The sequence below is a fragment of the Delphinapterus leucas genome, chromosome 10 (genome assembly GCF_059928025.1).
Source record: "Delphinapterus leucas isolate spDelLeu-1000000601 "Yukka" chromosome 10, BTC_Dleu_Yukka2, whole genome shotgun sequence".
Taxonomy (NCBI): Eukaryota; Metazoa; Chordata; class Mammalia; order Artiodactyla; family Monodontidae; genus Delphinapterus; species Delphinapterus leucas.
Window position 1 is genome coordinate 7,743,220 of NC_143138.1, and position 26,386 is coordinate 7,769,605.

Sequence of the window (26,386 nt, forward strand, 5' to 3'; positions counted from 1 at the left end):
TTTTTAAGGAACCTCCATAATGTTTTCCACAATGACTGTACCGATTTACATTCCCACCAACAGTGTAGGAGGGATTCCTTTTCTCCACACCCTCTCTAACATTTATTATTTGTAGACTTTTTTTAATGATGACCATTCTGACTGGTGAGAGGTGATACCTCATTGTAGTTTTGATTTGCATTCTCTAATAATTAGAAATGTTGAGCATCTTTCCATGTGCCTACTGGCCATCTGTATATCTTCTCTGGAGAAATGCCTATTTAGGTCTTCTGTCCATTTCTTGATTGGGTTGTTTGTTTTTTTGTTACTGAGTTGTATGAGCTGTTTGTATATTTTGGAAATTAAGCCCTTGGGACTTCCCTGGTGGTCCAATGGTTAAGACTTCACGCTCCCAGTGTAGGGGACCTGGGTTCGATCCCTGGTCAGGGAACTAGATGCCGCATACTGCAACTAAAGATCTGGTGCAGCCAAATAAATAAATAAATTTAAAAAAAAAAAAAGGAAATTAAGCCCTTGTTGGTCACATCATTTGCAAATATTTTCTCCCAGTTCGTAGGTTGTCTTTTTGTTTTGTTTATGGTTTCCTTTGCTGTATAAAGGCTTATAAATTTGATTAAGAAATAGTACCTCTGTTTAATCCCCAATAGCAGTTTAAGATCTAGTAGCCGTGTACTCATTTGGGCTACACTTATGTTTTATATTTCCAGAATCTAGCACAGTGCCTGCATAAACTAAGTACACAAAAAATGTTTGTGAATGAATGAATCATTTGATTGGGGTACATGAGATTTCTATTTCTAAAGGTTTTTCAAAGCATAGCACTTATTAGTATGTTGTTTCATTATGTGATATACTTACCGGTGATCATGAATTTTCATGTCTTGTTAAGTCATTAGTATCCATGTATATCTTAGTTACAACTTTTAATTTCTTATTAAAGGACAGTGTTTCTAATTAATGGTTTGCACTATTTTCCTCAGTTCCCTTCAGTCAAAGGGAAAATGTTTCCAGAATTTAATAAAGTACTTGGCACCCTCTGGCATTTAAAATGTGCTTTATTTGATTAGTCACTCCACACAACATTCCTGTGAGGAATGAACTTCATTCGATAATATGCAAAACTGATAATGAAGCCCTGGACCAGTTAGAAAAGTGATGAGGGGGGCTTCCCTGGTGGTCCAGTGGTTACTACTCTGTGCTTCCACTGCAGGGGGCGCAGGTTGGATCCCTGGTCGGGCAACTAAGATCCCACGTGCCTCGAGCCATGGCCAAAAAAAAAAGAAAAATTTTGAAAAGTGATGAGGTCATTCTGCAAGTAGTTTCTATGAAAATCCATCTTCCAGAATTAAAGACTGATCTACATGGGCTTCCCTGGTGGTGCAGTGGTTGAGAGTCCGCCTGCCGACGCAGGGGACACGGGTTCGTGCCCCGGTCCGGGAAGATCCCACATGCTGTGGAGCAGCTGGGCCCGTGAGCCATGGCCGCTGAGCCTGCGCGTCAGGAGCCTGTGCTCCGCAGCGGGAGAGGCCACAATGGTGAGAGGCCCGCATACCGCAAAACAAAGAACAAAAAAACAAAGACTGATCTACTAAGTAAATTCAGGTTTTGCCAAACACAAAGCTATTTTTCTGTCTTCCATACTTTTTCAGTCTGGGCTGTTGATGGTCATCTGTTGTAAAGAAGGTCTTTCCCCATCCAGCTGGCCAAATAGAGAGTAGGCATCAGGTTCCTCGTAGACTGTGAGCTTTGAGAAGAAATGGGGATACTGCGATCCAGCACCCGGGGACCCAAAAGAGTAGGGGATCCGTTTCTTTGCACTCTGTTCTGATTGAACAGCATATTGCAATCGGAAGGAGGGGGCTAGTGTCTTGCAGCACGTAATTCTCAGTGATCAGAAGCTCAAGGTCTCCCCAGGCTGGGAACACTCGCTGTAGCAGTGACCATGAGTTCCTGTAACTTCAAACTCAAATCAAGGACTCTGTGGGGAGCAGAGTGGAGGAAGGAAAGAGCAGAAGTCTAGACAGGTGAAGAGCCCAGTTGGCACTGGGATTGGACCCTTGTTTTACCTTCTCCTTGTGACACCCAACCTCTCAAATCCAGCCAAAACTCAAACCTGAGACCTTTCTGAGCAGAGACATGTTAGACTGTGAAAACCTCTGAGGTTCTTGGGCTCAGCCGCCTCCTGTTAGCCTTTGGCTTTGAAAGCCGAGGGTTGTCAGGTACCCTTTCAAGGGCAAGTGCAGCTGGAAAGGGCTTTGGGGGCACAGACTGTACTTAACGCTGAGGTGCTCTTCATCTGTCAGCTCTTTGCCTCAGCTTTGTGTTGCCCCAATGATATCTAATTGACTGTTTTGAAAAGAACCAGTTTTTTCTTGCACTTTCCTACCATTCTATTTGCGGTGATTTTATGTTAAATAATTGCAACCCTCCTCATTCCCTCTCTTCACTCTTTTCTTCCCAGTGGCTTTCCCTCAAGGTATGAAATTAGCTCCGATGTCTCTGGCCAGCCCCCAGCTGGGTGCTTTCTGTGTGTTACTTCTGGAATCCTCCAGCTGCACCAGGAGGTTGATGTTGGAAAAAACTCAGGCTCAGAGGTGTAGGTGACGTGGCCGGCAGGAAGCCACCACTGGGGACCCCGAGGAAGAACAGGGGTTGTTTTCTCAAATTCACCCCAGAGGAAGCTGTGAGGTGTGAGATCAAATCACTGGTTCAAGGGCTCCCGGCTGTCAAGAGTGGCTTTGGCCCAACTGGAGACCTTCTGACACACAATCCAGGCTCTCTCTCACCACCCCCCTGGGCTATTTTAAGTCCTGTTGCTTCCAGCTATTTCCTGTGGCTAAAAACAAAAACAAACAAACAAAAGCAGTGATGATGAGAAAACAGTGTACAGAATTTAACATAGTAAATACATAAATAAACAGAAAGAAGATGGAGGGAGGAGAGAGCCTGGGCAGAGAGAAAGAGCTGCAGGAGTCCAAAAAGACAAAATGTCACGTGCGCTTAAAACCAGTTTAACCCAAGCTGCTCTTTCTCTGTGACCTCTGTGGATGCTGAGAAAGTTTCCATTTGGTTTCCCTGGTTTCTTACTTGGGCACAGAGGTGATGTCATGATGAAATGAATACTTGAAAAGTGGTTTGGGTCCCACGTGGCCCCAGGAATAAGACAAGCATGATGCACAGTGCATCCACATCTGTAGAAATGGAGCCCTTTTCTTCTGCTCCCTTTCTACAGTCAGTTGTTGAGGTTAAACTCTAAGCGCCATTTTCTTAGTGGAATAAAAATTAGTTTACGTCCTGGAGTGAGAATTTATAAGAGTGTACATTATATAGAAATAAGCAAGTGTAGGTTGAATTCTGGGACATCAATGAACACCTCACCACTTACAGAGCGGCCAAGCCACAAGTCTGTGTTGGTTGCCAACTTCTTCAGAATTCTATCCTACCCAATCACTGCCTCCAACTTAGAATCTGGGGTATTAATTTTGATGTAATGTTCAAGCTGGGATAAAGGAGCACGTCTTTTTTTTTTTTTTGTCACTCGTTACCATCCCCTTCTACTATTTTGCACAAATGGCAAGAGCGTTGTGCCCAGAATTTAGAAGAATGATGAGTGGTATATTGCAAAAGGTCCTCAGGAAAGTCAGGAAGGTCTGGAGAACCAGCGTTTCCCACATGACCACCGGGAGAGTAGACATCAGATAGCACTGGGGTGATGCACAAAAAAAGATTGATTCCTGTAAAAAATGGCTAGTATTGCCCAAATCAAAAGACCCTTGAAGCATTTCAGGTGAGATGCAATTAAGGACTCCACTGCAGCAAAGTGCCAACTTGCAAACGTTCTTTACCCTGTAACTTTAAACTCAGGGAGCTGTAAATTCAGAGCAGAACAGGCAAATTATTAGAGATGCTTTTATGCATGAAATCTCTGGAGGGATGGAATGGTGTCAAGAATGAGGAGATAGCCGAAATCAACAAAGGAAGGGTTGATGCAATCATCTGAATACATTAGGAGAAAAAGTTGTAGAAATTCTTCAACTAGTTTAGAAAGCATAATTAGGCATTGATGCCACCATTTATTTATTTTATAATTTATTTTTTTAAGTATTTATTTGTTTGCACCAGGTCTTAGTTGCAGCAGGCAGGCTCCTTAGTTGCAGCATGCAAACTCTTAGTTGTGGCATGCATATGGGATCTGGTTCCGTGACCAGGGATTGAACCCGGGGCCCCCTGCATTGGGAGTGTGGAGTCTTAACCACTGCACCACCAGGGAAGTCCCGAGGCCTCCATTTATTCACCCCTATAGTCGATTTCGTTTGATGTGGGCAGTGGCTGCCTAGAGAGATATTACAAATAAAACAAAAATTAACAAAATTTTAGTCGTCATTTTAGAAAAGATTGCTCTCGTATGACTACTGTATTGAAGAAATGATTTGTTCCAAAGAATTCTAGGTAGACACATGAAAGATAGTTATGTAAATAGATATTTGAGTTGTTTGAATTCATTCTGGGTCCTACAGACCAGTCTGTATTCACTTGAATCATATTGTATGTAGAATCTGATTCCTAAAACAAGTGAAGTCTGACCCCTTGGTTCTGGAAAACTTCCCTAAGTCCTTTCTTATCATCATTTCCTATGCTCCTGAAGATTATGTAACAGAGTTGGCAACCTTCTTGTTAATGCATTAGTTTTCAGCTGGGGTGGGAACAAAACAACAACAAATAATAACTCCAGTCTTGTGTTCTAAGGTAATGGTGTGAAGACAATGTCCAGTGAAAACTGAGTAGCACGATGGAAAATGTTATGCTCAGGCTTCCCTGGTGGCGCAGTGGTTGGGGGTCCGCCTGCCGATGCAGGGGACGCAGGTTCGTGCCCCGGTCCGGGAGGATCCCACATGCCGCGGAGCGGCTGGGCCCGTGAGCCATGGCCGCTGAGCCTGCACGTCCGGAGCCTGTGCTCCGCAACGGGAGAGGCCACAACAGTGAGAGGCCCGCGTACCGCAAAAAAAAAAAGAAAGAAAAAAAAGAAAGTGTTATGCTCTGACAGGAAGTGCAAAACGCAGGATGCAAACTTGCATCTCCCATGTTCTTGGTAAAATCAGAATGTGTATATCTATGGACAAGAGGGAAATGGGAGCACAGGACATGAAAACACTGTGTTCACAAACTATCTGTAATATTATATTGTCTTTGTAATTAAGATGTATTGGAAAAACTAGGTACTTTGAACGTCCCCACATCCACAGATACAAATAGAGATCACAGATGACAAAATATAAATCACAAATGTAGGAATCTCACACTAAGGTGATCAGGGAAACAGGGAATGCAAAATAGAGCACTTGATCGATAAGTATCTGATTGCCTAGTATGTGCAGACAGTGACGGGAGCCGGAAACAGATGAGCCACCTGTGAGCCCAGCGCTGATAGCCCCTCCACGTGTGCACACAGTGTGCTTTCACCCCTGTGCAGCTGACTACCAAATAAAACTGATCAGAGTTATCCTAGACGTATACTACTTGGCATGGGCTCACAGAGGGAGGAGTAGGGAAGACTAAGAAGATTTCAAAGGAGAGATGGTAACTGTGTCATCTCCTTGATGTGAGTGTTGGGGGGAGGGGCTTTTGTTTATTCTTCTCTCCCAGCCCTGATCTCACGGGCCACAGGGTGAGGTGGCTTGAAGAGAGCGCGGAAACCTAACCACTAGATCACCAGGGTCAGCAGGCTTGAAACAGGACCTCAGTCCTTGTCTTCTCTGAAGAAAGAATTCAGCACAGAGACAAAAGGTAGTGAAGCAGGTAAAGCGTTTATTAGAAGAAAAGTACGTGCAGAAAGACATGCAGGCAGGCTCAGAGGGAGAGTCACGCTTTGGGAGTGGCAGGAATTACTTATATGGGGGCAGTTTTATGGGTTCCTTCTGGCCAATCATCTTGCTTTGTCTTGCTTCGTGCCCAAACTGGGTCTGACTCAGGGCCCTCCCAACGTTCCTGCACGTCTTTTAGCCAAGATATGTTCTAGTGCGAGGGTCTCTGGAAGGCTGGCAGGACATATTACGGGCTAGCGCCCCCTCCCTTTTTGTTTTTTGTTTTTTGTTGTTTTGGCTGCACCACACAGCATGTGGGATCTTAGTTCCCCAACCAGGGATCAAACCTGTGCCCCCCAGCAGTGGAAGCTTGGAGCCCTAACCACTGGACTGCCAGGGAATTCCCACCCCCTTCCTTTTTTGACCCTAAGGAAACTTTCTGCACATGTGTAGTCAGGGAGGTCTCCTTGACCTCAAGAGTGAAGAATGTGGTTGTCTTATCTTTTTACTCAAGCAGAGCTCAGCTCCTCTCTGCTACTGACTTTTTTTTTTTTTTGGCTGTATTGGGTCTTTGTTGCTGCACACGGGCTTTCTCTAGTTGTGGCGAGCAGAGGCTACTCTTCTTCATTGTGATGTATGGGCTTCTCACTGCTGTGGCTTCTCTTGTTGTGGAGCACGGGCTCTAGGCACGCAGGCTTCAGTAGTTGTGGCACACGGGCTCAGTAGTTGTGTCTCACAGGCTCTAGGGCACAGGCTCAGTAGTTGTGGCGCACGGGTTTAGTTGCTCTGCAGCAGGTGGGATCTTCCTGGATCAGGGCTCGAACCCGTGTCCCCTGCATTGGCAGGTGGATTCTCAACCACTGTGCCACCAGGGAAGCCCCTCAGCTCCTGCCTTTATTTTACCTTGAAGCACCAGCATCTCAGCCTGGGGCCCAGCTATCTTCTATCTCCACCTCATTCATTGCTGGACAGGCCATGAACCCTTGATGCGCTTTCTCATTGTATTCTCACGACTGACCTATGAAGGTGATAAAATTATTCTCATGTTTTACAGATAGGGAAATGGAATGGTTTATATATATGAATCTAATAGTTTGGAATGGTTTATATATATGAATCTAAGAGCCTCTCTCCTTAAGTTCTAAAACATCCCAAACTGAGATGATTCTTCTCTCCTGCCTCTCCAGGCCTCAGGCTGGTCTCCCTGGGCTTGGGTGAAATAAACTTGACATTCACTAACTTCAGCTTTAGCAATTTGGGGGTTACAATGGGCTGTCAGTTTTTTGGGGGGTTGGGTTGTTTTTTTTTTTTCCATTAGCCTTTATTCATCATACTGTGACGAGTTAGGTGGGGAGGTTCGCTTGCTAATGTGCCTTTTTAAGGACCTTACCTCGTAGCAGAGAAAATTAAGCGCTGGAAAGAATGGCTCAACAGTTAGTCATATGCCGTGCTTTAATAGCATAGCCAGCCAATATGGAGAGGGGGGCGTGTGTGGAAAAAGGCAAGGTTAAGTGATTAATTTTTAAGCACTAAATATTTATTGACAGAATATCTCTCCAGGCAGTGTTCACATGCTTAGAACCCACGCTTTTAACTTGGCAGTGCTGTTTAAGCAAACAAACTCAGTCAGTTGAACACAATGATTAACAGGAAGTTGGAGCTGACAGAGTTGCCAACCTTTTGGCCAGGAGAAGAGGCTGGGGTTAAAGTCTTAGAGCAATGGCTTTCAGAATAGTCAGTTCACCCCTTGGTGATTTTCCTGTAGGGAAAGGTGGACACATTGGAGTCAAAACCTCCCTGAGGCAACTTGTTTTTATGTAGAAACAGGTTGCAGGAAGGGGGTGTGGGGACTGAGCAAAGCAAATCCCAAAAAGTTACTTAAGAAATGTGAGGAAGAAAGGTAGAAATGCAATGCAGTGGCAAACGAGGAGAAAAGGAAGACAGAAAGAAAGGACAAGCATGCTCAACTGGAAGGTTACGGAACAGCCGATCAGAACTGCACCTACCAAAAGGATGGTTATGGATTCTGGAGAAAATGTAAGTTAAATCTACCTACGCTCTGATCAGATCCCAAGAGACATTTTACTCATTTCCTGGTTTTGAATGATGGGCTCTTGGAAGCAGTGTCTTTTTTGTGTGTCTCTGGTCACTGGTCTGATTTTTGTGTTCGTTTACAATCATGAGTTATGGGAGAATAAAAATTTCCTGGGAGCATCTCTGTCCAATGCTTCGCTATTAGCAGAAGCCTGTCGTCAGATTTATAAGGGGAAGGTTTTTTACCCAACAGAGAATGCATTGAAAACTACCCTCAGTGAATCTACCTGTTATGAGTACATAGCTCAAAGTCACTACATAACAGAAGCACTCTCTGAAGAAGAGGCTGGCTTCCCTTTGGCTTACATGATGACCATCCACAAAGATTTTGGCACTTTTGAGAGACTCTTCAGGGCAATTTACATGCCCCAAAATGTCTACTGTGTTCATGTGGATGAAAAGGCAACAGATACATTTAAAGATGCAGTGAAGCAATTACTGAGCTGCTTCCCAAATGCTTTTCTGGCTTCCAAGATGGAGCCCGTGGTCTACGGTGGGATTTCCAGGCTTCAGGCTGACCTGAACTGCATCAAAGATCTTGCAGGCTCTGAGGTTCCGTGGAAATATGCCATCAACACCTGTGGGCAAGATTTCCCCCTGAAAACCAACAGGGAGATAGTTCAGTATCTGAAAGGATTTAAAGGGAAAAACATCACCCCAGGGGTGCTGCCTCCCGATCATGCTATTGGACGGACTAAATATGTCCACCAAGAACTATTGAGCAAAAGAAATTCCTACATGATTAAAACCGCAAAATTGAAAACTCCACCTCCTCACAACATGACTATTTACTTTGGCACTGCCTACGTGGCCCTCACGAGGGAATTCGCTAATTTTGTCCTCCAAGACCAGCGGGCACTTGACTTACTGTCCTGGTCCAAGGACACCTACAGTCCTGATGAACATTTCTGGGTCACACTCAATAGGATTCCTGGTATGTATGTCTCTTAACTTTTGTTTTTATGAATAAACATTGCGTGGCCAATACGGAATGAACCACTGAAAAATAGTGAAAAAAAATTAACATTTTTAAAGATCTTTACATTTTCAACTATTCATTAAAAAAATCTGTACAGCAGCTCTGCTCACAGAGTGGGTGATATAACTCATCTCCATTTTACAGATGAAGAAACTGAGGCATAGTGATTAGGGCAGAGGTAGAGACTGACTGTTCGACTTGATTTTGCTGACATACCAAGCTACCTTTCTGAGCCCATAGACCCACTTCGAATATGTGCTGTAGTCTTGAGACATGGCAAGGAACTGAGGAACACTGACTGGCGAATGAAAGATTAAACACAATTCTCCTTTAAATGTGATGGTATTTAAAATCAGGCATAAATATGATAAATTAAATTTGAGCAGCAATTTGAACACTTAAATAATACCTTTGCCCCTATTGAAGCTCCAATAGCTAAATTCAGATCATTTCAAAATGAGAGCAAGATACAACTTTAACAATTTTCATTTGCACGTTCTTTCCTGGAACTGAGTCCAAAATTTAGAGCCTCTTAAAGATTCTTAGACCAGTGCCTTTATTTTATAGACAATGAAACCAGTGTGGTTATATGATGTGCTCAAATTACCCTGCTAGTAAGCAAACATGCCAATTATAAATCAGGTTGCCTAAGCCTGATGTTCTTTTAAGGTGATTTTCAGTTCGGTCTCAGTTGTTCCTAAACTAACTCCACATTTCCTTGGTCCAAGTTCCAAATGACTTGAATAATCTCCAGTTGTTTACAGTGAACTAATTCAGTTCTGCTAGTTCAATTTGAAATAAAAATTCAGATTCACATTTCAATTCACATTTCAGATTCAGTTTTCAAAGGAAAACTAACTTGAATCAACATGAGCATCAAGGTCATGGTTTCTTGAGATTAGTGGTTCAACCCTGGATACATATTACAGTCGCCTGGAGCTTTTAAAAATACATTTCCTGATTTCCTGGGTAGATGTGGACTTCAGTATTTGTTCAGCCTCCGGGAAATTCTCAGGAACAGCCAGGGCTGTGAACCATCGTGGATGCTTGTTTTTGATGTTTGTATACAAAGCTTCCTAGACTTACAATGCTTTTTTTTTTTTTTTTTTTTTTAATTTTTTTCCTTGGTAATACTTGGCAAAATTGTGAAAACAGAAAAATCCACTGGGGAAAAAGTAGCTGCAAAAGAAACAACATACAGCCAGGTTAATATCTTTAACACATAAATACATCTCACAAATAGGAAAAAGGAACACATCAGATTAACCATGACATGTAGAAATACATATGCTAAACAATCATATACCAATGCTCACCACCAATACAAATTAAAATAAATGATTACAATTCTTTACTTCTCAAATTGGTGTTAAAAAAAAAAACCTAACTCCAGGATGGGCAATGAGTGTTCCAATACAGACCACTAGAAAAAGTATAAACCTGCACAGTCTTTCTGAAGGACAATTAGGCACCTATATGTCAAACGGCTTTGAAAATGTTCATATCCTTTTACTTAATTTTACACCTAGGGATTTATTCTTAAAAAATAAACAGAGATAGGGAAAAGATTAATTTAAAAGTATTTTCATCATAGTGTCACTTATAATAGCAAAAAAAGAAAAATATTCTAAAATCCTAGTAATGGAGGACTGGTGCAGGCATAAAAGCAAAGGAAATACAGCTACTTAGAAGGCAGCTATGATAGAATGCTTTTTAAATCTGTGGTTTTCCCAAAGCGGGAAGGGGTAATGTCCTAGTGATGAAAGAAATCAGGACAGGACTTCCCTGGTGGCTCAGTGGTTAAGAATCCGCCTGCCAACGTAGGGGACACGGGTTCGAGCCCTGGTCTGGGAGGATCCCACATGCTGCGGAGCAACTATACCCGTGTACCCACCACAACTACTAAGCCTGCGCCCTAGAGCCCTCGAGCCACAACGACTGAAGCCCACGCGCCTAGAGCTGGTGCTCCGCAACAAGAGAAGCCACCGCAATGAGAAGTCCGCGCACAGCAACGAAGAGTAGACCCCGCTCGCCGCAACTAGAGAAAGCCCGCGCGCAGCAACGAAGACCCAACGCAGCCAAAAATAAATAAATTTAAAATAAATAAATAAACAATTGTTAAAAAAGAAATCAGGACAAGGACCTACCTTATAGCACAGGGAACTATACTCAATATCTTGTGATAGCCTATAATGGAAAAGAATCTGAAAAAAAGATATATATATATGTGTATATATATATATGAATCACTTTGCTGTACACTTGAAACTAACACAACATTGTAAATCAACTATGCTTCAACAAAAATTTTTATTTTTTATTACTTTTTTAATTAAAAAAAATAAAAGGACTTCTTTTGGCAGAGATCACGGTCAAAAAAGAAATCAGGGCTCAAGAAATTGAAGTGGGGAGTCATGACCATTAAGCTGTTTATATGGGATTGTAGTACCCAGAATAAGGGAGGTAAAAGGCCCTCTTCTCACTTTTGTGTTGCTTGGACCAAATATGTATTGACCATTCAGGTCTGGGCACCAACCTGTAAGGGGAGACATTCACAAAGCAGATTCCAAAGAGAGTAGCCAAGAAGGTTAAAAGGCCAGACCCCATTTTTCAAAGAAGGGACCAAGACAAACAAAAAGGATATTCAATCTGCAAAAGACTTGAAAAGGGATCACTGCCTTCACATAATTAAAACGTTTGCCCAGGAGACAGAAATTGAACCAATGCTGTAGTTTTGGAAGAAGAATCCAGGGTCAGTGGTGGGAGATAAAAGAACCCGCGGATTTGGGATTAGAATGGGTAGCTTCCTCAGTGGTGAACAAACCCAAGGGATATTCGGAAGCAGAGGCTGAAAAAACCCTGTCAAGGAACTCAATTATCAAGTGTTGAACAAGATGGCCTGTGAGTCTCTTCCACTCTGAAGTTCGTGATACTAACTAATGATTCTAATCAATTTACTGAACAGAAGTATTGAGTTCTCAACATGATTTCTCTATTGCAACTAGATTTTTACACCTCTGGTAAATACCAGCAATTACAGATCAGCAAAACAATGGAAAACAAATGGACTGCTCCATGCATTTCAAAAACTTAAAAGAGTGAGCCCTTAAAATTGTTTCTGTGTAATGGGTATGGGATCCTTGTTAGAGGCCTGTGGCCCTTCACTGGTCCAGCCACCTCTTGCAGGACCTGAGGTAGGCCTGAGTGTAGGGCTTAGTCATGAGGAGGTAAGGGAATCAGAAACTTAAGTGGCTGTCTTGTTTAACTGTTCCTCCTGCTATGTGAAAATCTGGGTCATTTCTGTTTTGAGGGTCATTCTTTGCTGATGCATGCGTATGTTCGTTGTTTGTTCTGGACATTTTAAGATTGTTCTAGTTGATTGCAGTGATTGGGGCTTATTAGGTTTCTCTAAGGAGTAATAGGACAGAAGAAAAAAGATCTCGTGGTTGAAACAGCCTCATGGGGAACTAGAACACCACCTGATAGAAATACAGTGTGAGCCACATGTGTACTTTCAGGTCTTTTGTGGCTACATTAAAGAAACAAAAATTAACAGGTCAGATGAATTTAAATCATGTATTTTATTTAACCCAATATACCCCAAATATCAGTTGTGCCCGTGGCTACTGTAGTGGACAGAGCAGGCAGCCAGGTGTCCTCCCTGCTCTGGGGAGAATGGTCAGCCAGCAGTGGTGCCGTCCGAGAGCCACACGGAGAAGTCGGCGTGCTCATGTGTCAGCATCTTCATTCTGCTTCTTTTTACTTATATGAAAGTCTTACCTCTGCTTCAGAGTTTTCACTTGCTTGTGGGCCCCGCGGCTTCTACTTTCAATGCCTTCCCCTCGTGTCTCCAGCCAGATTCTGGGCTGTTCCCGTTGATGGCAATTCCTCTGTCTCCTTCAGATATTTATTCCCAGAGAGGCTTGCTGTGGGTCGAGTTGTCACTGTACAACGAGCATCCCTTTTCTCATTCCAGGCCACTTCCTGGGCTGTGGCTGACCTCTGTGTAGACGCGCTGCCCTCCATCGAGGCCCCAGACCATTCGGGTCAGGTGTGGCCAGGGTGGCAGTGTCAAAACGCAAAACAAAACGTGGTCTCCTCTCTCTCATACATAGTAAGGCTCTTCGGCCATGACAGGTCCTCTGGAAGCCTCTTGGAAGATGAGAATTCCTGGGTGGTCCACTCAAGCGAAGGGGCCCATGAGGACAGAAGTGTTATACAAAGAGAGTTCACAGGGGCCTTGAAAGATACTGCCCAACAGACTTCACCAGCTGTTGTGAAGTGAGGGTTCCTGCCTTCCCCACTTCTCCTCCCTCCATCTTTCCCCCACTTTCCCCCCACCTCTCTCCTCCCCAGTTCCATTTGTTAATCCCGTCTACAACAAGATGGCCACATTTTAGTTCCTCATCTGACTCAGCTGTGGCTGACTTCCAACTGGAGAAAAGATCCTTTTACCAGCCAGACATTCAAGTTCACTGCCTCCTACTTCCCTTATGAGTTATGCGTCATGTGCCCCTCCAGGCTGCATGGCTCTGCCTGTGACAGGGGCTTTCAGTGGGCATGCTTCATTCATCATGTGGTCCGTGGATTTAAAGATTTCAAAACTGACCAGTGGTTTCTGCCCCACTTGCTACAAAGGAATATTTCTGATATGATTCAGTGGGAGCTTATTTCAAATTCATATTAATGAATGAATGAGAAAAGAGCCTTTCCTCCTTTCTCATTCTGAAAAAATCTCAGAAAAAAAAAATCTGAGAGCAGGTTTTGTTGGAGATGGGAGAAAAAAGGAATGCCAAGATATCTGATGGGGAAGGAATAGAGAAAAGAAGAAAATTGGAGATCGTGGGCTTGGAAGACAGATTCTACTTGCTTCTCATTTTTTCCCCCCAGGAACCAGACTATGGACCAGCCCTTCTGGAATTCTCTGTCTTGTATGTACCCATGTGCCCTTGAAAGGGGAGGCTTGTTGAGTCTCTGCTATAGAGTCCATACTGGCCGGACTCTGTCATTATTGGAGGCTGGCTACTTGCTTTAGTCCCTTTATACGTACAGATGCAGTGCTGAGGTGCTGAATGCTGGAACCTTGAGAGGAGGGAGGAAGAACAGATCTAAATAAAGCTGCTTCTGGGAACTCGTAGTCATGGCCCCAAGGATTTGGCTGGGATCTTGCTATGTCCAGAGGGAATTTATGTTTCTCAAACACATCATGCTCAAAGAGCTTCCAGGATCACTGCGTGTATGGGCAGACTTGCAGGGGAAGGAAATTTGGGGGATAAGTTTTACTATTAGCTTGAACAATCTCTGTTTTTCTATCTGCTAGAAATACTGACTTTTGTCAACTGCATAGGAAAGGAAATCAGTGAGTTGGGATATCTGTGAGTTCTTTTTCAAGGAAATACCATCTCTCCTCAAAACAATTAAAAATAGAACTACCATACGATCCAGCAATCCCACTGCTGGGTATTTATCCAAAGAAAACAAAAATGCTAATTCAAAAACATGTATCAGTATATACCCCTATGTTCATTTCTGCATTATTTAGTATAGACAAGATATGGAAACAACCTAAGTGCCCATCAACAGATGAATGGATAAAGAAGATGTGGTATACACACACGCGCACACACACACACACACAGGAATATTACTCAGCCATAAAGAAGAATGAAATCTTGCCATTTGTGACAACATGGGTAGACCTAGAGAGTATTATGCTAAGTGAAATAAGTCAAATAAAGAAAGAAAAATACCATATGATTTCACTTATATGTAGAATCTAAAAAAACAAAACAAATGAAAAAACAACAAAACAGAGTTGTAGATACAGAGAACAAACAGGTGGTTGCCAGAGGGGAGGAGGTTTGCAGATGGAGAGAAATATGTGAGGGAGATTAAGAGTTACAAACTTCCAGTTGCAAGATAAATGAGTCACGGGTATGAAACGTACAGCATGGGGAACAGAATCAATAACACTGTAATATCTTTGGGTGGTGACAGATGGTAACCAGACTTATCGTGGAGATTATTTTGAAATGTGTAGAAATAGCAAATTACTGTGCTGTGTAACAGGAGCTAACATAGGTCAATTATACTTCAAAAACAAACAAACTCATAGTAAAAGAGATCAGATCTGTGGTTACATGGGGGTGGAAATTGGATGAAGGCAGTCAAAAGATACAAACTTCCATTTATAAGATAAATATGGGATGTAACGTACGTCATAATTAATATAATGAACACTGCTGTATTTCTCTATGAAAGTTCTTCGAGTAAATCCTAAGCGTTCTCATCACAAGGAAAAAGTATTTTTTCTTTTTCTTTTGTGTCTATGTGATGGATATTCACTAAACTTATGTGGTCATCATTTCGTGACGTATATAAGTCGAATTATTATGCCATATGCCTTACACTTATACAGTGCTGTGTGTCAATTCTATCTCAATAAAGACTTTTAAAATATCAAATTAATATTAAAATTTCATTAATTTAATGAAAATATTATTAATACTTCATATTCAGAAATAACATTTCTTCCTATGGTGACCTATCTTAATTTTATACTAAGGAAGCTAAAAGGAGATTGAAGACAAAAAAAAAAAATAGGAATTAGGCTCAACTGAACTAAAATCAGTGGTCACCAGTTGAATGCATTTCAGGTTTAAGCAACTGTAGAGTGTTTTTGACAAACCTAAATAAAGATCTGTTTACTCTGCAGCATCAGACGGTGGCTCCCAATTTGCTGGTGGGATTTAAAAGCAGTCCTGGCTCTGCCACCTTCAGTCTGCATAACTTTGGGCAAGATGCTTAATTTCTCTGAGCCTGATTCTCATCAAAATATCTCCTTGTCAGGGGACTTCCCTGGTGGCACAATGGATAAGACTCTGTGCTCCCATCGCAAGGGGCCCAGGTTTGATCCTTGGTCAGGGAACTAGATCCCATATGCATGCCACAACTAAGAGTTTGCATGCCACAACTAAGGAGCCCGCCTGCTGCAACTAAGACTCAGTGCAACCAAATAAATAAATAAATATATTTTTAAAAAATCTCCTTGTCAGACTGTGGGAAGGATTAGACAGTACACAAATTGTACCCGGTCTGTTGTAGAAACTCATTAAATGTTCAAAGAGAGGGGGAACAGATGAACTAACTTTTTTTTTTTTTTTTTTTGCGGTACGTGGGCCTCTCACTGTTGTGGCCTCTCCCGTTGCAGAGCACAGGCTCCGGACGTGCAGGCTCAGCAGCCATGGCTCACGGGCCCAGCCGCTCCGCGGCATGTGGGATCTTCCCCGACCGGGGCACGAACCCGTGTCCCCTGCATCGGCAGGCGGACTCTCAACCACTGCGCCACCAGGGAAGCCCAGATGAACTTCTTTGATGTGGATTGTTGAACTTTTAGTGTTACAATTTTAAAACTTCTGTGTGTGGTCAAAGAAAAAAGAAAAGAGAGAGAAGAACCACCTTTGGTTTTGAAGGTACAGGGATAATTTTTTGCTAGAAACTGGATATGTGGCCCACAGAGGTTACCCCTCAGCTGTTGCTTTTCTTAGCAACATCACATGTGTAGAGCCTTAAGTGGCTGGTTTCTCTTTCCTCTTATTAGGAAGCAGCATTCTGTGATGAGTTGAGAGCCTCTTAACTCTGCCAGGCTTCTGTCATCCTAACAACCTAGAAGACAAACGGTCTGCAGGCCCTTACTCATGCCGTTCCCTTGTTCTGAAATGCTCTTTGCTTCTGCTGCTCATCCTGGCTTGTTCTCCAGATCTAGCTGAGATGTCACGTGCTTCCTCAGAGAAGCTTCTCTGCTCCTTTCCCGCCTACCAGAAGCAGCCGCCCTGCCCACCCACTTTACTCCTACTTCGGTCATAGAGCCACTTCCATCGCATCTTAACTGGGTGTGTGGGTCCTGGTCGCCCTCAGCCCCGCTTCCCTACCTCACCCCCATCTCCTGTACCCCAAAAGTGAGAACGTGAACTGGATGATTGGCACCAGGACCTAGACTTTTGGCTTGGCCAGAAGTTGAGTGGCCAAAGCAGAATGTTGAATGAGGAGCCAATGAATGGGAGAGAAAAGAGTACAATTCTGCTTCCCTGCTTTTTAAAAAATTTTTTTTAATTAATTAATTTATTTTTGGCTGCGTTGGGTCTTGGTTGCTGCGTGCAGGCTTTCCCTAGTTGCGGTGAGCAGGGGCTACTCTTCGTTGCAGTGCACGGGCTTCTCACTGCGGTGGCTTCTCTTGTTGCAGAGCACGGACTCTAGGCACGTGGGCTTCAGTAGTTGTGGCACAGGGGCTCAGCAGTTGTGGCACGTGGGCTCGGTAGTTGTGGCACGCGGGCTCAGTAGTTGTGGCTCACAGGCTCTAGAGAGCAGGTGCAGTAGTTGCAGTGCACGGGCTTAGTTGCTCCGCGGCATGTGGGATCTTCCCGGACCAGGGCTCGAACCCTTGTCCCCTGCATTGGCAGGCGGATTCTTAACCACTGCGCCACCAGGGAAGCCCTGTGCTTCTCTTAAACACGATATTTTCTCCAAATGAAGGAAATTCTCCTGCAGTTTTGCAGAAAGTTTATTTTGTTATTTTCAATTCTATTTCAGCCTCTAAGCAGGACCTGGGGCAGGAATCCTGCCCCCTACTTCCTTTTCCAAAGGGCAGGCATCCTTACCACCTATGCTAAATCCATCAGAAAACTTTGGGATTGTGGGTGGGTGCAGGAGTTAGGGGTCATCTGATTGCTGAGGTCAGCATACATCACTGTCTTCATGCATTTGGGGGATTGAAACTGTCTTAGTTCAGGGCTAGAAAAGTAAAATCAACAATTAAGGGAATCTGCCAGTCACTTTGACCCTGAGAAGCTCTGATTTTTTTTTTTTTTTGCGGTACGCGGGCCTCTCACTGCTGTGGCCTCTTCCGTTGCGGAGCACAGGCTACGGACGCGCAGGCTCCGAGACCATGGCTCACGGGCCCAGCCGCTCCGCGGCATGTGGGATCTTCCCGGACCAGGGCTCGAACCCTTGTCCCCTGCATTGGCAGGCGGATTCTTAACCACTGCGCCACCAGGGAAGCCCAGAAGCTCTGATTTTAAATATTCAGAAAATGTAAAGTGCTTTATTTTGCTACCATTTGAATTTCATGTGTAATTGCTAAGCAGACCGCCTGGCCTTTCAGCCAGTTTTTCCCCTGGGCCCCTCTTTGCCTAGAGAAATCGTGATTATCTTTGAGGGCCCAGCTGAACTGTACTGAGCTCTGTGAAATCTCTGACCTCGCACCACCCTCAGGCAGAGTTTGTCCTCTGTGCTCTTTTTTCCTCCCTGGTAGCCCTTATCTTCTTCTGAGGGTTTATTGATGTTTCAGTATCTCTGGAGACCTGACAGAGTGCAGAGTCATGGAGAGACAGAGTGCGATTTCTATCTTTGCGAGCCTCAACTCACACACAGTGCTGGCCGTCAGACTGAATTTGATTCCCCTATGTTGCTACTATAAAATAAGCGTGGTGGGCTTCCCTGGTGGCGCAGTGGTTGAGAGTCCGCCTGCCGATGCAGGGGACACGGGTTCGTGCCCCGGTCCGGGAAGATCCCACATGCCGCGGAGCGGCTGCGCGCGTGAGCCATGGCCAATGGGCCTGCGCGTCCGGAGCCTGTTGCTCCGCAACGGGAGAGGCCACAACAGTGAGAGGCCCGCGTACCGCAAAAAAAAAAAAGCGTGGTGTTCAGACAGGTTAAAAGAATGACAGAGCCCTTGAGGACACGACATAAACTGGTTAGAACCAACTAAGGCCAAGATGGTGGAAGATTCGACTTCCAGTGGACCTTGAGCCTCATTGTAATGCATCAGCTAAATGACACACCCACAGGCGCCATGACAGTTCCCAAACCAACCGTGAAAGGCCAAAAAATGGGTGGTGACCCAATGCCTGGAAGTCTCCGCCCCTTCCCCAAAATAGCTGGCATAATCCTCCCACTCATTAGCCTATGAAATTACCCAGCCCATAAAAACTAACAACCCCTTACCCTCTCTCCTATGGAGTGTGTATCTGTTTGAAAAAATCTGTTTTCACTGTACTTCGGCTCGCTCTTGAATTCCTTCCTGCACGAAGCCAAGGTCCCTCACTTGGCAGCCCGTCCCAGGGACTCGCCTGAGACCCCGGGATGTGACCATCCTCTCGCGCCCCATTTTTTTTTTCCTGCAACAGTGTTGCTTTCATGCAAACCCAAAAGTCTTTTACTGCCCAAATCACTGACAGGTGACAACCAATCCAGGTCTAGTCACTACAAAAGAAGGCAGGTACATCACCATCACATGAGTTCTTTTCAATCTGAGGCACTGGACAAACTTCCTTTTTTCCTCTAAGTTTACAGCTTTATTGAGGTATAATTTACACACCGCAGAATTGAGGTATGTAATTCAGGTGTATAAATCACATACCGTAAAACACCTGTTTCAAGTACACAATTCAGTGATTTTTAGTATATTTACAGGTGCACTGCCATTACCCCAATTTAATTTAGAATACTTTTATCACCTGCAAAAGAAACCTCACGCCCATTTACAACCCTTTGTTTTCTGTTTTTGTAGATTTGCCTTTTCTGGACATTTCATATAAATCAAGCCATATATGTTTTTTCATGTCTAGCTCCTTCCACTTAATGTAATGAGTTTGAGGTTTATCCAGGTTGTAGCATGAATCAGTACTTCACTCCTTTATACAGATGACTACTATTCTGTTATGTGGGTAGATCACATTTTGTTTATCCGTTCATCTGTTGTCAAACTTTTGTTGTTTCTACTCCTCGGCCATTATGAATAATGCTGCTGTCAACATTCCTGTGCAAGTCCTTGTATAGACACATGTTTTCATTTCTCCTGGGTAGATTCTGAAAGTAAAATTGCTGGTCCAGGGACTTCCCTGTTGGTCCAGTGGTTAAGACTCTGTGCTTCCACTGCAGGGGGCACGGGTTTGATCCCTGATCGAGGGATCAAAGCCCCACAAGGGGTTTTTTAATTCACTTTTGACCTCCTGTTCTGTTTCCTCTTGACTCCCCTCCTGCTGGGCATTGCCCACTGGTAGGAAGGAGAGGCCGTCGGGTCATGGCTGAGGGTGGCTGGTGTCAGGAGCCAGAGTGGAAACAGCCTTGGTCTGCTTAGGGAAGAAGTGATGTGGGCTCTGGTATGTGGTCCTGCAGAGTATTTGATTAGAAGTGATAACTAGGGCTTCCCTGGTGGCGCAGTGGTTGAGCGTCCGCCTGCCGATGCAGGGGACACGGGTTCGTGCCCCAGTCCGGGAAGATCCCACATGCCGTGGAGTGGCTGGGCCCGTGAGCCATGGCTGCTGAGCCTGCGCGTCCGGAGCCTGTGCTCCGCAACGGGAGAGGCCACAGCAGTGAGAGGCCCGCGTACCGCAAAAAAAAAAAAAAAAAAAAAAAAAGAAGTGATAACCATAAATACTAGTTATTCCAGAAAGACATCTGATCCCCATTCACCTGGGAGACTCCACTGGAAGAATATTTCTGGGAGAAGGACTCTGACTCATTATTTATTTATTTATTTATTCATTCATTCATTCATTTCTGGTGAGATTATATAACATAGTGCACATATCATTAGGGTTCAGAATGATGCAGTTTCACAAACTAGACACACCCATGCAACCAGCATCAAGACACAGAAATAACCAGCATCCCAGTCACTACCCTGATGTCTGACAGCATAGATACTTTTACCTGTTTTTGTCCTTTATAGAAATGGAAATATACAGCATGTCCTTTTTCTGTCTGCCTTTTTTTGCTCAGTGTTATGTTTATGAGATTCCTTTTTTGGTTGTTGCAGGCAGTTGTACTGATTCATTCTCGTTGCTGTGCAGAGAGAAGGAGGTGTGTGCGGTTGGGGATGGGGGATGATTTTGCCCCCCAGGGAACATTTGGCGATATCTGGAGACATTACTGGTTGTCACAGCTTGGGGAGAGGGGGCAAGGGGTGCTACTGCATCTAGTAAGTAGAGGCCGGGATGTTTCTAAACATCCTGCGGTGCACAGGACGGCCCCCCAAACAAGGCGTATTCAGCGCAAAATGCCAGTAGTGCTAAGGTAGAGAAACCCTGCTGTCTAACAACCATTGGTGGGCATTTGGGTCTGTTATGAACACGGCTGCAGTGAATGTTGAGCTATGCGTCCTTTGATAAACATGTACGCAAATGCAAATACCTGGGGATGGAATTGCTGGGGGAGAGGATATGTCTGTGCGCAGCCTGAGTAGATACTGCCAGTTTTCCAGAGTGGTCCCAATTCACGCTTCCACCAGGAGCGCATGCATGTTATGGTTGCTCTGTGTCTGCATCAATATACGGTATTTTCTGACTTTTTCTCTTTCTTTCTCTTTTTAAAAAAGTTTGTATCCTTCTCCTGCACCCTCCTCCATTTCAGCTTATGGCACACTAGATACTCAAAACATCACTGTTTGTCGGTAAATAGTCCTAATCTATATTTTGTGAAAGACTGGGATTATGCACAGGTGTGCACAGTGTATACAGTAAATTAGAAAACGCATTTGGGACAGGATGACCTGCAACTAGGGTTTCTCTTATTTAAATAACAGCAACTAGCACCTTTCTGTATATCCATTTTCTGCCATTCTTCCTAAAAGTACCAATTAACTTTCCAAAGGAAATCTTTTTTTTTTTTTTTTTTTTTTTTTGCAGTACGCGGGCCTCTCACTGTTGTGGCCTCTCCCGTTGCGGAGCACAGGCTCCGGACGCGCAGGCTCAGCGGCCATGGCTCACGGGCCCAGCCGCTCCGCGGCATGTGGGGATCCTCCCGGACCGGGGCACGAACCCGTGTCCCCTGCATCGGCAGGCAGGCTCTCAACCACTGCGCCACCAGGGAAGCCCTATCCACCATTTGAATTCATGTTTATTAAGTATTTCCAAATTATACAGTATTGTTTATCCTGAAATATTGGTTGTTTTGTTTACAGTATATTGTTTAGTCCTAGGGAAACAGATCAGGTGGGGTCATTGAGGAAAAAAAAATCATAGAGTTTTGGCATCTGATCCGTTGGTTCTCAAACTTTTTGTCTCAAGACTGTTAGAAATGGAAATAATTAAATTCCACCTAAAACTAACTGATGTCTTGCGGCAGGGGCCCTGCAACCTGTATGTTAACAACCCCTCCATGTAATGAGATGTCAAACAGAAGTTTGCAAACTTTTGACCTAGACTATCCTTAACCTCAAGTCACAGGCACACCAGTTTGGCTTTTGGAAACAAGTGGTTTGCTGAAACAAATAAGTCAGTTCTTCCAAGGTTAAGTAATTAATTTCCACAGGTAAATTCAGTGGTAAGTTTCATCCGGAAATGTTAATTGGCTGTGACTTTTGTGGGATGATTGATTGTTCATTTTCTAAGCCCCCCAATTTCAGGCTGTTGGTAGTACTAATGGCTACATTTCTGCTACTAAAAGGTTGCCTCCTACCTGCACAGGCTTTGACATTTGCCTCTGGGGATTTGTGTAGACTGTCTTTTGCAAATATTCGCTTAGCATCCTTTAGCATGCAGGAACTGTTTCCATGACACCTTTGCTCCATCAAAATCAGATGTAGATCACTTCAGCTCACACTACCATGATATGATCTAGTACCACCGCTTCCTGGATCTGCCACCTAGGCCTTGAAAATTCTGTGTGTTAAACTTCTTACCCCCTCTGAGATGAGAATGTGAAATCATGCTTTGCGTCCGTAATCTAGACAGCGACTTCTCCTGTTGCTAATTAGATGAACGGGATAGAAAGTAAAATGATTGGGTCCCAGGAGAAGGTGGATTTTCCCCAGTGAACCCCCTTGGAGGACTCCTCAATTATGGGAGAATTGTTGTTTTAGTGAAAGATGTGCTTCGGAAATATCTTCTTCTCTTTAGCGTCATAATCATCACTGATAGGTAGATAGATAGATAGATAGATATAGACAAATAAATGAAAGGCTTCATTTACAAACCATCTAGCCACCCAGAACAGAATAACTTAACCGGTTGTCCAAAGTGGATTAGATTATCACCCTTCTTTACTTTCTTGTGAAATACTCTTAGTTCCAGGGGAAAAAAATAAATCCCTATAGGGACTTCTTCGGTGGCGAAGTGGATAAGACTCCGCGCTCCCAATGCAGGGCGCCCAGTTCGATCCCACATGCGTGCCGCAACTAAGACCCAGTGCAACCAAATAAATAAATAAATATAAAAAATAATAATTTTTAAAAATCCTATATTTTATAATTAAGGAATGAATCCCTGAGTCATTTGACCTGCTTCAGTAACAATGCAAACCACACAAAAATGACCTTCCAAAGAGCAGCCAGCAGTGAGACCAAGAAATGATACCATCTCACCTCATTTACCTAACCTTTTCTGCCGATACAACTTCGCCTCTCCATGCCACGTCAACAAAAACTTCATCAGACCCAGTCCTTTTGCTGCCCTTTTCACTATTTTAACATGATAAATCTAGCTTTTGCTCAAGCCTGTGTTTCCTCAGTTTCTTTCTCAACTCCAGGATAGCAATTAATTGAGAATGGAAAAACAAGTCCCAGAACAATTATGAAGGTATAATGAAGTTTGCATTAGTACATGCAATTAAACCAAGGAAAGATGCGTGCGGAATTATGAATAGAATTCAGTGCTGATGTGGTACATTTATAGTTAGGTCTTTGTACAGGCGTGTGCTAGGGGGAAGAGAGAAAAAAGCACTATTTGTACCGTAAAATCACACCTCCAGATAGCTAGAAATCGGCTTAAAAGAAAAAAATCATGGGGACTTCCCTGGCGGTCCAGTGGTTAGGACTCTGCGCTTCCACTGCAGGGGCACGGGTTCAGTCTCTGGTCAGGGAACTAAGATCCCCACATGCTGCATGGTGTGGCCAAAAAGAAAAAAGAAAAAAATCATGGATGGCTCTCCTAGCCTATGCTGTTCTAACATATAAATTAAAAGTGGGCAAACATGGGTTTCAACATTCCTTCTTCCATAGCTGAAAATTGCACTTTCAAATGCCCAGATGATTCTGGACCCATTCCCGAGCGTTGAACACACCGTGTGCCAGGCCCTGGCTCAGTTGGTGAGCTGTGGGAGGGACAGGGGGCAAAAGTCCTTTTACTCTCACCCTGTAAACATGCCTGGTACTTTGAGGCTATAGTTCACTGATTGGAAGGTTTTTATCTGCTGACACGTCAAAGAAGTTCTAGATTTACAGCCTCCCTGGGAAGTTTCTCCACATTGGGCTTTCTTGTTTTTGGGTTCTTGCACACTCGTAATTTCTCCAACTGGAATGCCTTTCTCGGTGTCTGTGTCTCACCACCGGAAGCCCTTTCTAACCACCCTGCCTCTGAGGAAACTGTTTCTCCTCTCCGAGTTCCTGTCACATTTGGTGGACATCCTCTTGTTTGGAACTGAGCTATAGTCTTTCCTGTTTTGTTGGTTATCTTTTCAGCTGTATGTATTTTGAATCCTAGTGAAGGTATACGCTCCTACAGGATAGGGGCCATACCTCATACTGCCTGGATTCCACCACTGCTGCTTAGCGATTCACCTTACAACAGACTGAATTGTAGCTCATTTTAAAAAGCTGGAAGGGACCAGGGAGAACATCCTTTATAAAGAGGAAGCGAGTAGGGGCCTAAGAGCACATAATCGGCTAAAGGTAGAAAAGTGACCAGAGCCCAGGCTTCCTGGTTTTTGCACCATATGCCCTGTTAGTAATCGTGGGCGTTAATGACACACGAGACAAAGCACGTCTTACATGGTTTCCTCCAGAAATTTGATGAAAAGTTGTGTTTTTTTTAATGTCATTTAATCAACCTGGTCAGAGTTTTTGTTTGTCAGAAAAAAAGATACCCGTTGCTCTGTTCCCAATTCCAGTTAAAAGAACATTTATCCATGAGCACCTGGAACCATGGGGGATGTGGACTCCATTCATTCATTCATTCAACACATTTAAAAATAAATAAATGACATAAATAAGGCAACATACGTATTTCTCACTACTAGTTTGAAGGAGTAGAAAAATAATAATACAAAGTAGACTTTCTACTAATTCCCAGTCCATTAATTCCTTAGTGACCTTGGGACTTTAAATCTTTCCCCTATCTTTATTTCTTTATTTAAGAAAAAACTCAATGCAGTATCTGAAGTCCTGTGAATATCTACAGAACTAAAGCCTCGACTGTAAGAGCCTTCGAACTGTTTCTAGGACATGTAGTTAACTGAGGCATAACTAGCACATTTACCTCCTAGTTTAAGAGGCTTTACTTACTCGTTTTTGCACCATGCCCTGTTAGTAATCTTGGGCGTTAATGACACACAAGACAAAGCACATCTTGCATGGTTTCCTCCAGAAATTTGATTAAAAGTTGTTGTTTTTTTAATGTCATTTAATCTATCTGGTCAGTAGTAATACTGCTACTGTTATTATCGTTGACATGTGCCTTATGCGTTTACCGGCTGATGTGTACTTTCCACCATGATTTATTTTGGTCTTGTTCCTCCTCCAGTTGGCACTTGTTGCCCGGGAGCTCCTCGACCTAACATCTTAGGTGGTGCTCCTTTGGCAACAAGGTGAAGTCCAAGTTTTTCAGCACAACATGCAAGGTCTTTTATGACATTTTCCTTACGACCAGCTGCCGCCTTCCTCAAGGGTGTGGCTTAGCCTGGCAGGCAGCAGACTTCACGTGCCTCTCCCTCAACTCATCCTTCTATAGGCCTTCCAGAGTCAGGCGAGTGCTACCTTGCCCCTTGCCACAGAAAGCCTAGGAGTGCTGAGGCTTGCCTTTCCCCCTTTGATTATTTCTTTATTTCAATGAGATTCTGAGTTTTCTAGTATTTCACAAAAAGAATACCCTCTTCATTATGGAGCTGTGCTCTAGATAGCGTCATAATTGGAAAAATTCTTTTTTTTTAAGTTGCAGTATAGTTGATTTACAATGTTTCATGTGTACAGCAAAGTGATTCAGTTATACATAAACATATATTTATTCTTTTTCAGACTCTTTTCCATTATAGGTTATTACAAGATATTGAATATAGTTCCCTGTGCTGTACAGTAGGTCCTTGTTGATTATCTATATATTAGTGTGTATATGTTAATTCCCAGACTCCTAATTTATCCCTCCCCCCTCCTTTCGCCTTTGGTAACCATAAGTTTGTTTTCTTTGTCTGTGAGTCTATTTCTGTTTTGTAAATGAGTTCATCTGTATCCTTTTTTCTTTAGATTTCACATAGAAGTGATATCATATGATATATGTCTTTGTCTGACTTACTTCACTTAGTACGATAATCTCTAGGTCCATCCACATTGCTGCACATGGTGTTATTTCATTCTTTTTTGTGGCATAGTAATATTCCAGTGTGTGTGTGTGTGTGTGTGTGTGTGTGTGTGTGTGTGTGTGTGTGTGTATGCCACATCTTCTTTAACCATTCCTCTGTCAATGGACATTTAGGTTGCTTCCATGTCTTGGCTATTGTAAATAGTGCTGCTATGAACACTGGG

At 43.5% G+C, this 26,386-nt stretch overlaps 2 protein-coding genes across 7 annotated transcripts in view; both read left to right on the forward strand.

Moving 5' to 3' along the window:
* Window positions 1–26,287, forward strand: part of LOC149748130 (N-acetyllactosaminide beta-1,6-N-acetylglucosaminyl-transferase-like) — a 65,218-nt gene extending 38,931 nt beyond the window's left edge. For all 6 annotated transcript variants that reach the window (XM_089918299.1, XM_089918302.1, XM_089918301.1 and 3 more), the window contains exon 3: window positions 13,765–26,287. In XM_089918299.1, the coding sequence (XP_089774425.1) occupies window positions 13,765–13,844 (80 nt within the window). In that variant the 3' untranslated portion in view covers window positions 13,845–26,287. The remainder of the gene's footprint in view (window positions 1–13,764) is intronic.
* Window positions 7,731–26,287, forward strand: LOC149748131 (N-acetyllactosaminide beta-1,6-N-acetylglucosaminyl-transferase). The gene has a single exon (XM_089918305.1). The coding sequence runs from the start codon at window positions 7,905–7,907 to the stop codon at window positions 8,844–8,846; it is 942 nt and encodes a 313-aa protein (XP_089774431.1). The 5' UTR covers window positions 7,731–7,904; the 3' UTR covers window positions 8,847–26,287.
* Window positions 26,288–26,386: the final 99 nt, after the last annotated feature.

What these genes read in the sequence shown, in the direction of transcription:
- LOC149748131 (XM_089918305.1), top strand. Translation starts at nt 7,905, where the DNA reads ATGATGGGCTCTTGGAAGCAGTGTCTTTTTTGTGTGTCTCTGGTCACT.